We start from the raw sequence: 15192 nt of genomic DNA, 5'->3' as shown, positions 1-15192 counted from the left end.
GACTAACTCTTTTTCCTGCCTCAGGGCCTGTGAACTCTTCGGCGGGCGTGTCCAACCGTCTGGGCACGCCCCCTGGTGTGTCCATCAAACCCTGAGGGAGGTGACTAGGGTTTTTAAGGTTGGCTTCTGTCACCTTTTTAGGGGACGGGTGCTGTGCAAGGGCCTACCTGTGACTACCTGGCTAGTCCAGGGCGTCACACAGGCGCACTACAATACTTTGATCTGCCCTGCTCAGGACCTGAATGCTGATGAGTATGTTTGACGTCGGACCCGTCATGCACCGCAGCTAGGGAAGAAGGAGGACGAAGATGACCAAAAGAGGCGGCGCCGGCACCGGACAACGGAGACGCCCATAAGGCCCACAGCGCAACCGTTAGGTAAGTATTATAAAGTGTTTTTTATGTTATACTCTTATATACGGCATGTTAGAATGCTGTATATAAGAGCCCAGTGGTGGTGGCTGCAGATTATAGGCCAAAAAAGTGGTGACAGGTTCCCTTTAAGACAAAAATGCTAATCCCAAACCTGCAGTCATTCACAAGGATGAGATTATTCAGGTTTCCTGCAGTGGAGAACAATATTCAAAATCTGATAACTGTAAATACAATGTATCACACAAGTCATAGCTGTAGGGATCAGTGACCCATGAGCTATTATGTAACAGATCTGCAGGGACAGTCTCACACACCGCCCCCTGGTGGGGAGGCCGCACTCCTGCAGGCGACTTGTGACCTAGTTCCAGTTGTTCCTCCAGCAGAGTTGTGCGCAGGCCTCCACAGCTTTCTGCAGAGTCACAGCTCCCTCCCTCCATTGCATCACTGCTAATGCCGGCTTCACCCACGTGTACTGCAGACACTGCAGGCAATGCCTGCTCCCCTCCAGCATGCTCTATGCAGCAAGCCCAGCCCTGCAGCCAGGACCCCCTGCTGCTTACCTGCTGATCTGGATAGCTGGGATAGCTGCAGGGGTCTTCTGCTGTGACATTGTCTCTTTTCTGGAAGAAGATGGTTTGCAGCTGCTGAAGGTGTGTGGCTGCTCCTGGATGCTGAGCCTGGAAGGGGAGGGAGATATAGGAGGAGGAGAATGGCTGGATGACAGGGGCTCAGTCCTCCCCCTACATCCTCATCTCTGATCCCCCTTGTGTAGGGGAATGCAGGGCACACCTCTCCTGGCTGCTTAGGCTACTTTCACACATCAGTTTTCTGTATTCAGGCACAGTCCTTTTTTTTCCTGATCCAACGGATCCTGAAAAAAAAGTGAAAACCGTATCCACGGATCCGTTTTTTAACGGATCCGTTATGCCGGATCCGTTAAAAAACGGATCCGGTGGATACGGTTTGCATCCGTTTTTGCATCCTTTTCGTCCGTTTTTTGGCTGGATCCGTTTTGTTAATTACATTGGAGCATGCTCAGTTTAGAAAAACGGATCCGGCGGCCGCATCCATTTTTTACCGCATTACGCCGGATCCAGCGTCCATAGGCTTCTATTGTAAAACACGCCGTATCGCGCCGGATCCGGCGCGATGCGTTTTTTTTGCCGGACAAAAAAACGTTGCAAGCTACGTTGCCTCCGGCCGCCGCTTTAACTAATTTTGCCGCATCCGGAAAAAAACGGATGCAACGCAAAGCCATCCGGTACAATCCGGTACCAATGCAAGTCTATGGGGAAAAAACGGATGCGGTACCGGATCCGTTTTACCCGTTTTTTTCCGGATTGAACCTGATGGCAAAAAACTGATGTGTGAAAGTAGCCTTACACTTACTTTGCAGCAAGTCCATTGCAGCATTGTTCTCATTTACAGTCCATTGATTGTTATAATTAGTCATATCACAACTAACAATGTGCCTAATATTAAAAAACTGACATCTGGACCTGGTGCACCAGAGAGAATGGAAATAATCAATAAAAGCGAATTACAAAATATCATCTGTTCCTGGGAAAGTTGAAGAACAACCAATATATTGGCTCCTATGAATCTGGTCCACTAGCTCTGCTATACCCCTGAATGGCAATTACTGGGTCAGGTCATACAATCCCTCTACTGGAGAGCAGCACATAAAGTCAGGCAGGGCCGGACTGGCCATCTGGCAATTCTAGCAAATGCCAGATTGGCCGGTCTACCCATGTGCTGCATCAATTGCCCTGGGCTATTAGTAATTTGGGCACTCTCGGCATATTTTTTTAAGGGTGGGGAGTGAGGGCACTCAGTGGGCTTTGTTTCTTGTTAACGGGACAATTATTAGTTTATAATGGCGTACGCAAGGAGCAAAAAGTTGTGCGCTGTGATGCTAAACACTACGAACAGTATGAATAGAAGGGTAGTCAGACAAGCCGGGATCATAAGCAAGGAGGTAACATATAAGATTCAGGGAGCACACAGAGACATGATCAGAAGCCGGGAGGTAACAGAAGGTTCAGGGAGTGGTCAGGAAGAAGTCCGAGGTCAGAAGCTGGGAGGTAACATATAAGGGTCAGGGAGCACACAGAGACATGGTCAGGAAGAGGTCCAAGGTCAGAAACAGGGAGCAGACAGAGATGTGCAATCTGTGCAACCGCGCGGAGGCCCAAGAGGTAAGGGCAGCATCACGCTACTGACGTCACTCACCGGTGCCGCAGAGGCGCACAAAGTGTTGGTAGTAAGTGCTCCAGTAGAGCAAAAGACACCAAAGTTTTTTTGTAATTGGGGAGGGGGTTATTTGAGGATAAAGTTTGAAGTGCAAGGGGGATGGGGGTTGACACAGAATAGAGAGTGGACCGTGGAATTTTAGGGCACAATTTGGGAAGTAATGGAGGGGATGGGTGCAGACAGTATGGAGAGCGAGGAGGGGACGTATGAAGACACAGTATGGGGAGTGAGGGGGGATGGGTACAGACTCAGTATGGTGAGCGAGGGGGATGGTTCCAGACACATTATGGGTAGTCAGGGGAGGATAGGTGCAGAAACAGTATGGGGAGTGAAGGGGGAATATATTTGGACACAGTATTGGGGAGTGAGGGGGATGGGATAGATATGGCCAAGTATGGTGAACATGGGGGGAGAAATCTTAAGACAGGATAAAGAGCAAAGGATGGATGGGTGCAGACATAGTATTGAGAGCAAGGAGGGCCATGTATAAGGAAACAATATGGAGAGCATGGGTGATGGCATGGGTGCTGACACAATATGGGGAGCAGGGGTATGTGTGAAGATACAGTATGGGGAGTGAGGGGGTATATATGTGAGGAGACAATATGATTAGAGGGGTATGTGAGAAGAGACAGAATGGGGAGGGAATGTGTGTGGAACCTTTTGAGGGGAATTATGTGAGGAGAGAGTACACAGGGTAAAAGTATGAGGGGCAGAGAATAGAAACTGTGTGTGGGAGGGCGGTAAAGAGAGGGAATAGTCTGGGGAGATAATTTAATGGCACAGCCAGGAGGAGACAGTATGCCGAGGAGTAAGGGTGTGATGAGGGAGCATAGTATGGAAAGGAGAGGACAGTGTGGAAAGCATGTACCACAAACGAGACAGTGTGTAAGTCATATTTTGTGCACCGAATACAGTATGCGGAGTGAGGGGGATAGATGCGGACACAGTATGAGGAGCGGGGAATGTGTGAAGAGACAATATGAAGAGCGATGCAGTAAATACATGAGGAGACAGTATGGTTATCAAGTGGAGGGTTGGATGAGGATACTGTACAGTGGGGTATGTGGGGTAGAGTGGGGGAATGTGTAAGGAGACAGCATGAGGGAGATGGAAAATGTGCGAATAGACTATTGATGAGAATAGTGTGAGGAGACAGTACGAGGGGAGAAAAGTGTGAGGGGGCACAGAATAGAGACTGGGTAATGTTTTGAGGGAGATGGTGTAGAGAGGGAGTAGCATTGGGGTAAAGTGCGAAAGGCACAGCAAGGAGGAGACAGTATGCTGAGGAGGGGAAGTGTTATCAGGGGATGCAGTATAGACTGTGGGCACTATAGAGGGGACACAGTGTTAGACAGCAGTGTGAAAAGAGGGCCCAGCATGTAAAGGAGAGGGCAAGGTTTAGGGCATGTACCATAAGAGGGACAGTGTGGGGGTCATTTTTGTGCAAGGAATACAGTGAGAACAACTATTGATTCAGGGGCACTACTTATTTTTATTCACAAGCACTATAAATCACTGCTATTTTTAAGGGCACCGTGTCGAGATGTGCTACAAAAGATCAGAGAAGATGGAAGTCTGCAGAGATGGGCTGTGGATGGGAAAAGTCATCAAGGAGTCGGAACAAGATGAAGAAAACAAAAAGAAGAGCTCAGATCAGAAACAACATCATCTGTAAGGAACAGATGAAATATTTATTTGTGATACCGACTAATTCTCATCAGTACTATGGTTCTTGTATAATCTGCAGTCTGATGATGACTGATTAAAACAACTCACAGTAATTCCTTACAATTGTTAAGAACATACTGAGAGTTGAAGGTTCATGTGATTCAAATACATATGAAGCTACCCTGACATTACCATTGATGTATCATGTACTGATAGTGATTCTGGTGATGTATTCCTGTACTGATGAGGGTTGTGATGCTGTGTTTTTGTACTGCTGGTGATTCTTGTAATGTATTCTTGTGCTGTTCTTGGTTCTGATCCTGGACACATGTAACAATCCATAACTTGTAAGATTACATGATACATGCCTATGTTAATAAAGTATTGAGTGATCTGACAAGTTAGGGATTACTAAATTTGTATTTATGTTAGGAGCATTAAAGAGGTTTTCCAAGTTTGTGATGAAAGTCTGCAGACTTCTGAATTCTCACAGTGCACTGCATGCTGTCAAGATTCTCTTGTGCTGGCGGTAAGAGTGGGAGGTCATGAAATAACAAGTATACTATTGTATACATGAGCTTACATGCCGACTAGACATGCATGGCCTCGCTCAACATAAGTAAATTAAGTAAGGCCATACGCATTTAGTCAGTAGTATGCAAATCACATACTTGTGCTCACATGACCGTCCACTCTTGCCACTGACATGGGAGAATCCTAAAAGTGTGTAGTGTGTGTGTTATGAGAATTCAGAAGTCTACAGTCATCTAGAGTAACTGCATACTTTCATTACAAACTTGGACAAGCCCTTTAGTTATGAAATGTAGTACTGTTAGCATGCCAATCCTAACAGGGTGTAATATATTCACTGTCAGGATTCAGCTTGGCTTGCTGGTTCCAGCAGTCATCACATGGCCACTCAAATGGGATTTTCATATTTATGGTCAGGTGGTGACTAACTTATTCCTGCTTCTCTCAGTCTCAAAAGAGCAGTTCGTCAGTATGTGACTCTAAATCTGCAAATTGCATATGAATGAGCGTTCACATGATGACTACACAAACCACTTCAGCATTGATGGACAGAGACAGAAAAGGACCATTGTGCAAGAATAGTCATATAAGGGCCCTTTTCAGTCCAATAACTCCTCAAAATGCCCAATTCTGCCTGCTTTGGAGGTAGAAATGGGCCACCTTAACTTCTTGGGCGTGAGTGTGCCTACACAGTTTGCACTAATGATATGTCTGCCCCTGATCTTCAGGGAGGGGGCGCACCAACTGGAATTCTTGCCCCAGGTGTTGAAAACTCTAGAACCACCTTTGGGTAAGAGGGTCCAATCCCACCTTCAAATTAGCTGTAATTGTGCATTATAAGGTATTAGGCTGTAAAAGGGCCCATGTGATGCAGTCACTACTTACGGATAGTATAGACAAAAGAGTAGTCAGGAAAGCCGGGGGCTGGTAACAGGAGGACACGTAGGAGGAGTAAGGAACAAGGAGTAAACAGAGGCGTAGTCAGGTCACAATCCGAGGGTCAAAATACCAGGAGAGCATGTAATAAGTTCTGGGAGAAAACAGAAATGTGGTCAGGTAACGGTCTGAAGTGAAAAAGTAGGAGGTCACAGGATCAGGGAGCGGGCAGAGAGGAGTCAAATAACAGTCTGGGGTCAGTAAGCAAACATCAGAGCACTAGCAGAGACACAAGCCAACAGCACAACTGCAGAACCAGAAAATACAACTGGCAAGGTTCAGGGCGAGCATGCTCAGTAAAGAAGCATGAGAAATTACTAGGAAGGTGGAACACCTGAGTAATCAACACCAACACAAAACCCTGCTATTTCAATCAGGATGCTAGCTCAGTAACTCAGGAGGGTGCAGCAGAGCATCTCCAAAGCCAATATGCTCTGCATAGAGGAAAAATGTCATTGCCAGGTCTGTACTCGCAGCAGAGCATCAGCTAGTCTGAAAGATGCTCTGCACAGAGGGATCGTGACAGCCCATATATTGTTCTTGCACAGGGGCCCTTTTCTGTCTGCGTCTGCCACTGGGTAGTCGTATATATTCACTGCTGATTGTGCAGTCCAACGGAAATTGATTGGAGCTACAGAGTGCAGAAGAAATCAACGCTCCATTCAAAAGGGGCCATAGGTCACCCAGTCTACCGATAGGTGATCATTTCAGAGTTTCATGACAGATATCTATTTATTTATGCACTCTGCATGACATTTTCATGTTGGCACTGTATGGCCCCATTATTTCTGCACTGTTGAGTTATTTTCCTCTGACTCCATTTCTCTTTTTACACTGCTCATGCATTTCAAAACTGGAAATCTATTACAGCCATTGTCAGTGTATACATGCTACCTCTTACTTTCTGCACTATTATATTTACGGACTTACAAAATGTTTATTAAATGCAGAAAAACTGCTGAAATGTCCTATTATCATGGCATGAATCACTAATGGTGACAGGAATAGAACTATTGAGATGCATAACAAGGTATAACACCAATATTAATGCACAGTGACATACCAGAGGCTCTGTGCATTCCGCATTTGATTCTGCTGACATGCCTTCTCTTCCAGTAGACACTGTCTCCCTTGCATTATATTCAGGTAGGATATAACACTTACTATATTTGTAACACCAATTAACCATCTGAGAGCAGCATAATGTATAGACCGAGACCCTGATTCCAGCGATGTGTCACTTACTGGGCTGTTTGCTGTCATTTTGATCAAATCAATGTAGATCTAGCAGCTATACAGAGCTCATGAATATGCTAGACTACCTGCAGCACGCCAAGTAGTCCTGTAATGATAATCTACTTCTGATTAAACAGTGATTTTTATCAAAACTACACTAAGCAGCTCAGTAAGTGACACATTGCTGAAATCGGGATTTCTGCCCCTACGTTATGCTCTCTATTGAACCATATATGTTAAGAATATGAGTAAGTATTAGTATTAATATTGAAAATATATCTGTGAAAGTAAGCAAAGTAAATGCATATAATACTATAACATTTCAAAACATACAATCAGTGAAAAGACATAGAGGGCCCGTAGAAGCACAGCAGAGCGAAACAGTGCCAGCATCTCGTTTCGGACCCACTCACCTTTTAATGCATTTATAATAAAGCAAGAACATTTATACAACAGTGTGTGCTACGATTCTATCTTCTCTTACATTCGTACAGTGAACTAAAGTACAACACATAGAGCCTGGACCCCAGACCTCCGACGTATGTTTCACTTAATAGCTTTTTCAGGGAGAGTTAAAGGGGTGAAAAGAGGGTATTTTTTATATTTTATTTCAAGTAAAGGATTTTTTGGGTGTTTATGTTTATTTCTTTTCATTTACAGATTAGTGATGGGGGGGTGTCTCATAGACACCTCCCATTACTAATCTAGGGATTAGTGGCAGCTGTGAGCTGCCATTAACCCCTTATTACCCTGGTTGCCATCTCACCAGGGCAATCAAGAAGAGTCGGGTAAAGTGCTGGGACTGTTGCAGCTACTGGAAGCGACAATCCTGGGCTGCTATTTTTAGGCTGGGGGGACCCAATAAGCATGGGTCTCCCCAGCCTGAAAAAAAACAGACCCCCCCCCAACTCTCTGGTTTTATCTTGGCAAGGTATCACAATTGTTGGGTACCGCATGATAGTTTTTAAAATTATTTATTTCATTAAAAAAAAAGCCACATGCGGTTCCTCCTATTTTGGTGCACAGCCAAGTGCGCGGGTGGGCGTTGCAGCCTGTAGCCGTGGGTTTTATGTGTGCTGGGTATCATAATATGAGGGGACCCTACACCAATTTATTTAAATATACGATATAGACCTGCCTGCCGGCATCTAGCGTCAGACATGCTATTACACAGTGTGGGAGGGTTGTCTGACTAATCACAGATGCTGGTGGGTGGGGGAATCAGTGCATATGCTATGAAGGTAATGAGCAGCCCGCAAGCGTCTGTGGGAGCATACAGTTGGGCCGGTGACTCAGTAAGTATGAAGCGCTTGCTTCTACCCCTTTGCGTCAGATTTTGGTCCCCATAGATTATACCAGGGATCAATCCCCCGCCGACCCTGAGTTGGCGGGTGATTGATCTGTGAGTCCTCCTATCACTAGTGAGAAACACAGGGACAAAACGCAAAAAGAAAGGTCACCACAAAGATACAGCCTAACACAGCAAAAATGACGTCTCATAGACTTTGCTGGGGAAGGAAATGCACGCTAAAAACATGGCAGAGAATGCAGCGTGTGCATGAGGCCTAAGCAGTTTCTGTCCTGAAGAAGAAGTGTATACGTCTAACTTCTTGGAATATACTTACCTGGCTTTCCCTCTTCACAGTCTGTGCATCTTGTCCATTGGCAGCTCGTATTTTAACCCTTTATCTCCTGTTATCTAAATCTGATATTGATGACTTAAGGGCGCTTTACACGCAGCGACATCGCTAGCGATGTCGCTGGTGAAAGCACCCGCCCCCGTTGGTTGTGCGTCACGGGCAAATCGCTGCCCATGGTGCACAACATCGCTTACACCCGTCACACTATACTTACCTGCCTAGCGACGTCGCTGTGGCAGGCGAACCACCTCCTTTCTAAGGGGGCGGTTTGTTCAGCGTCACAGCGGCGTCACTAAGCGGCCGCCCAATAGAAGCGGAGGGGCGGAGATGAGAGGCCGGAACATCCTGCCCACCTCCTTCCTTCCTCATTGTGTGCGACCGCAGGTACAATGTTGTTCCTCGTTCCTGCGGTGTCACACATAGCGATGTGTGCTGCCGCAGGAACGACGAACAACCTGCGTCCTGCAACAGCAACGATAATCGGGAAAGGAACGACGCATCAACGATTAACGATTAGGTAAGTAATTTTGAACGGTTGTTCCTACGTTTCACACGCAACGACGTCGCTAACGAGGCCGGATGTGCGTCACGAATTCCATGACCCCAACGACATCTCGTTAGCGATGTCGCTGCGTGTAAAGCGGCTTAAGGGGCACTTTGCACACTGCGACATCGCAGGCCGATGCTGCGATGCCGAGTGCGATAGTCCCCGCCCCCGTCGCAGCAGCGATATGTGGTGATAGCTGGCGTAGCGAAAATTATACGCCAGCTTCACACACACACTCACCTGCCGTGCGACGTCCCTGTGGCTGGCGACCCGCCTCCTTGTTAAGGGGGCGGGTCGTGCGGCGTCACTGTGACGTCACACGGCAGGCGGCCAATCGGAGCGGAGGGGCGGAGATGAGCAGGATGTAAACATCCCGCCCACCTCCTTCCTTCCGCATAACCTACGGAAGCCGCAGTGACGCCGGTAGGAGATGTTCCTCGCTCCTGCGGCTTCACACACAGCGATGTGTGCTGCCGCAGGAGCGAGGAACAACATCGGACTGTCGCGTCAGCGTAATTATGAATTACGCCGACGCTGCACCGATGATACGATTACGACGCTTTTGCGCTCGTTAATCGTATCATCGAGACTTTACACACTGCGATGTCGCATGCGATGCCGGAAGTGCGTCATTTTCAATTTGACCCCACCGACATCGCACCTGCGATGTCGCAGTGTGCAAAGCCCGCCTTAGTCTTGTCTTGCTCCATCAAATCAATAAATGACAAATTATATACAACTTTTCTTGCCCTTTTTTTTAAGGTTACACATTTGCTTCAGCATTGTTATATCAGTAGTCATCCTCTCTGATCATAGTGGATGATCATGGCGAGCGGCCGGTATCATGTGACCCTGTGACCGTGGGTGTCTTTGCAGCTACAGAACCTCATGAACCCGCATCAAAAAGCTAATGCATACTGCTCCGTGTGATCCTGGCCATACTTATGTTACCTACAGTGCTGGAGTGTAATGCAATATGGAGCCGCTGCGATAAGGAGGGATGATGAAGTTACACCAGTTGTATAATGCATATGTCAACAGAGGGAAAGTTCAGTTTGCCAAAATTCACTAGTTACAGGGTGTGCATACAAATACCATAAAACCCTATCTAAAACTTAACATTTATTATTAATTTAATTCTAAAAAGGTTCAATACCACATTTTATGTGAATAAAGTGATTTAGTGCACAGAAGAGAGAGGGAAAATAAATCCCTACAATGTCCACTCCCTCCTGTGCTCTACCTAGCCGTGGAGGTTGGCACCCTAAAGATACGTAGTGGCGCCAGCACCCGACCTGTTATCACTCTAGCATTGGAAACAACAGCCCCACATCGGGCTCTGCGCCCGACACACACACACACACACACACACACACACACACATGATCGGGCTCTGCGCCCCCCACACACATCGGGCTCTGCAACCCCCCCCCCACACACACACACACACAAACGGCGCTCTGTACCGACCCCCCCCCACCATCATTCTGTACCGACCCCTACCCCCATAGGGAATACATGTAGGCTACATTCACATGACCGTTCCATTTTTGCGGTCCGCAAAAAAAGGTCCGTTTTTTTCACGGATGCATCCGTGTCATCCGTGTGCCTTCTGTTTTTTTGCGGACTGCAAAAAACAGAAGCAGCAAGAAAGATAAATAGATGAGTAAATATAGAGATGGATAGATAGATATAGAGACAGAGATAGAGGGATGGATGAATGAATGAATGAATGAATGAATGGATGAATGAATGAACAGAGGGATAGATAGATATAGAGACAGAGAGATAGACGGATGAATGAATGGGATAGATAGATAGATAGATAGATAGATGAGAAAGACCTATATAATGTCCCATCTCCCTGCATTTTCTAAGCTGGCACCCTTTAGTGACTTTCATGTAGCACTAAAGGGTGCTTAGCCTTGTATTTAGCCAAAAAATAAATCATTTAAAAAAAAACGACGTGGGGTCCCCCCCATCTTTTGTAGCCAGCTAGGGTAAAGCATACGGCTGCAGCCTGCAAACCACACCAGGCAGCTTCACCTTGGCTGATAATCCAAAACAGAGGGCACCTCACCCTGTTATTTTAAATTATATAAATAATTTAAAACAAAAAACGGGGGGTCCCCCCCAAATTGGATCACCAGCCAAGGTAAAGTGGACAGCTGTGGTCTGGTATTCTCAGACTAGGGAGGTCCACTGTTATTGGACACTCCCCAGCCTAAAAATAGCAGGCTACAGCCACCCCAGAAGTGGTGCATCCATTAGATGTGCCAATCCTGGCGCTTCGCCCCAACTCATCCCGTTGCCCTGGTGCGATGGCAAACGGGGTAATATATGGGGTTGATGCCAGATGTGTAATGTCACCTGGCATCAAGCCCAGCAGTTGGTGATGTCACGCGTCTATCAGATACCCAACATCACCAACCCAGTCAGTAATAAAAAAAAAAAATAGACAACAAAAAAAGTTTTATTTTAAAAAACACTCCCCAAAACATTCCCTCTTTCACCAATTTATTGAAAAGAACAATAAAATCAGGGTCCGGCGTAATCCAATAAGGGGGTCTCACGACATCCATACCATAGTCAATGTCCCAGTCAATGAAGAACAGAATGTTCCCCATTGTCTGGGAGACCAGTGCAGTGACCTGAGCTAACATCAATAGGTCAGCCCAGGTCACTGCAGGGGATGACGAGCGCTGCTGTCAGGAGGTTAGATGAGATCATTACCTGCAGTGACGATCTCCTGCTCTACTGACGTCAGCGCCGTCACTGACTTCTATGCCCGCCGCGTTCTCAGCAGTATCGCGAGAGCCCGTGACGTCACCGCTAGTGATAGTCTCCGGCCGCCCACAAGATGTGACGTGAGAACGCGGCGGGCGTAGAAGTCAGTGACAGCGCTGACGTCGACAGAGGAGGAGATCGTCACAGCAGGTAATGATCTCATCTAACCTCCTGACAGCAGCGCTCGTCATCCCCGCGGCTGCCAGCACTGCAGTGTGAGAAGCTGCTGATACTGAAGTGCGAGCAGCTGCGGGGCTGGCACGGAGCGGGACACAGACTGCACGGGCACTCCTGCTATCCTAAGCACTGTAAGCAGGGGGTCCGGTGCTGGCGGTGACACCGTGGGCGGGGAGAGTACGGGTGCGGGGGAATGTGTGGGAGGGTGCAGGGAAGGGGGCGGGGACTCACGCATTGTACCCGCCCAGCAGGGCAGCAACAAGCTGTTCCCAGATTTGCATGTCAACATGGTCCTGCCCATGTTGACATGAAATGACCGGAAGCAGCAAAATCGCGGCAGGAGCGGTCACATGACCACTCTGACCCGGGGGAGAGGGGCTGACAGCAGGGCAGGTAAGTGGTCTCTATCTACTTACCTGCCCCAATGTAGCCCAATAGGGAAATAATAAAAAAAAAAGGCAAAATAAGCCGGCTAACCCCTTTAAATTAGATTTCCGGGTTATTTTTTTTAAGTTTGATAATGTGTTTTTTTTTTCAATATTACATATCATTATCCTTTTTTTTTCAGAAATTCTTAACAGCAAGTGTGCAAACATAGTCCCACGGCCATAGAGCACATTCTTTCTAATGGACACGGCTCCATGAAAGGGAACCTGTCAGGTGTAATATGCCCTTAGAACCACGAGCAGTTCTGCGTACATATTAATAATCCCTGCCTAATTGTCCCAGCATCTAGTAGCATAGATAAATATCCCATATCATATGCTAATGAGTGTGGGAGCTAGTCGAAAGGGCGTTAGTTCCCTTGGCTAGTCGGTCCACTTAGACTGTAAGCTTGTCCCTGTGTGCGTGCTATTATGCTAATGAATGTGCAGCGTCAGAGGACGATCTCACTCACCTCTGCTGCCATTGCGTCCGAGTCCTCGATTTCAGCTCAGTGTGCATGACCCCGGACTTTTGGTCATGCGCACTACACGAGTTTGAAGCCAGGTATTTTTGTAAAATATTTAAAAAGTTAAATTAAATCTTGCAATTTTCACACTGGCCACTGAGACTTTTTTTACACTCTATCTTCCATTTGCTTCAGAAAATAAAACATCTATATTAGCCACAATGATTGGATCCCACTATTCTCATTGGTATTAAAGCATCTAATGAGTGCGTGCAGAGATAATTGTGAAGGGAGGGGGAGCAGGTCAGCTGTGACATCGCCTATTGTATGTAACGCTCGCCGCTGTAGAGGGTAAGGCGGTGAGCAGGAGTGGACCCACTGGACCACAGGGGGGACCCGAGATTACCCTTTAGAGGGAGGGGCTTGACTGAGCTCCCACCGCAAGGCAGGCAACAGGTACCACTCCCAGGATTGTGGCAGCTGACCCCCCAGGGCAAGAACGGACACAGGTGCAGACAGGCAGAGTCTCTAGTGTAGACAGGGACCACCAGGACAGCTAAAGTAGATAGTACAGCCAGGCTGGACAGACAGAGTCACTAGTGTAATGTGTATAGCTGGGATGGCTGGGACAGATGGTATGGTCAGGCTGGATGGACATAATAAGAGGACGGCTATAACAGATGACACAACAAGAACAGGCCAGTACCATGGGTATGGCCGGGACATGGAGACAAGGAAAGTTAATGCACACTGAAACTGGGACTTGACAACTAGCTGGCTAGGGCACAGATCACTAACTAACGACGTTGCTCAGGCACCTCCCCTAGTGAGAGAGTGCCTTAAGTACCCAGCACCTCTCAGTGATAGGCTGAGAGGTACTTCCAGGAAATGGCGTGCTGGCCCTATTAGAGAAGAAAACTGATTTTAAACAATAGGTCATTTTCAGATTAGGCTTTCCCTTTAAATAACCTCCCTGTAGTTCCCTCTTGTCAGTTTCTGGGTGTAATAAATAACTACAAATCCTCCCTCCCCCCAAAAAAAACAAACTTACTAAAACAGTCACCTTGTTGGGATATGCATTAATATGTAACTAAATCTACAATGTAACTTGACATAGAGATTCTGAGGTAGCAGAGTATATAGACAACGGTGAAATGATAATGTAATCACCTCCAAAAAATTCCCAGTAAATAGAAAATACAGGACAAAAAGGAACCAAGTCTAAGGGCTCATCAGATTGGCCCCGATTCATCACTGCGGTTTCTCCTATTTTTGGGAGTAATTTGCTCCTTTTTTAGTGGCTTTAATATTTGCTCCTTATTTTCTATATATTTTGCACCACTTTTTAAGTTGTTTTCTTTTTTTTTTAAAGCGCCACGCTAGGTTTTATTTTCATTTCCCCATTGGAGTGATATTACTAATGTAACAATCCCTGTCTTTAGTAATATACCTACCAGTCGCCGTCTTCTGCTCTTCCTGGTGTCACTCTAGTCCCATTCCTTTATTTGTGACCACAGCTTCTGATTCACTGGAAGCCAGAACTAACGGCCACAAGCTCTCAAAATAAGTCTATGGGAGCCTTGTTCTTGCTCTCATAGACTTACATTGAGAAGTGACTTCCTCTGGCTCCCTCAGCAGAAACTGGAGCGATCTGGAAGGTCATAACTATCTGAAAATGTCCGGAGTGGTGCTGAGATCAGAAGATGATGGAGGCTAGTATTTATATTGCTAGGAGCCAGTAACATGAATTAGTGATACACCAGAGTGGTGCTTTAAGGTTTTTTTTTTTCTTCAACAACTTTGCTTATCCACATGTTTAAAAGAGATTCATGAATCTCTGCCTGGGGAAAGGTTTCGGGCAATGTTTTTAATTTGGCCGATATTTAGACAAATGTGCAACTTCTTATAGGTTTCGAGAACCTATTATATATATATATATATATATATATATATATATATATATTAACCTGCATATATGTGATTAATCTGCAGGTCAATAGTGTTCTAAAGCAGTGCAGCCGCCACACTGAGTGCACCTGCTGCCAGGGGGAAGTTAACTTTATTTCTCCTGGTAGCCTCCGGCTTTCAGTCATAGAGGCACAGCTGGCGTGTTTTCAGTCACTGCTCTGTATATAGTGAGCGGCTGCT

General features: G+C 46.5%; 1 protein-coding gene across 4 annotated transcripts in view; it reads right to left on the bottom strand.

Moving 5' to 3' along the window:
- ACOT7 (acyl-CoA thioesterase 7) overlaps positions 1 to 15192 on the bottom strand; it is a 342748-nt gene that overhangs the window by 281700 nt on the left and 45856 nt on the right. For 2 of the 4 annotated variants that reach the window (XM_075328835.1, XM_075328838.1), the window contains exon 1: positions 935 to 1019. The exons of 1 other annotated variant lie outside the window; for it this stretch is intronic. Coding sequence is in view for 1 of the 3 variants with exons in the window: in XM_075328837.1 (XP_075184952.1) it covers positions 935 to 984 (50 nt within the window). In the remaining 2 variants the exon portion in view is untranslated. Of the gene's footprint in view, positions 1 to 934; positions 1071 to 15192 lie in introns of those variants that run through there. One more of the 4 variants, XM_075328837.1, reaches the window with a different exon arrangement.

Source organism: Anomaloglossus baeobatrachus, chromosome 11 (assembly GCF_048569485.1).
Source record: "Anomaloglossus baeobatrachus isolate aAnoBae1 chromosome 11, aAnoBae1.hap1, whole genome shotgun sequence".
In the NCBI taxonomy this organism is placed as follows: domain Eukaryota; kingdom Metazoa; phylum Chordata; class Amphibia; order Anura; family Aromobatidae; genus Anomaloglossus; species Anomaloglossus baeobatrachus.
Note: the sequence above shows the minus strand (reverse complement) of the source record. Positions and strands in the feature narration are given on the sequence as shown.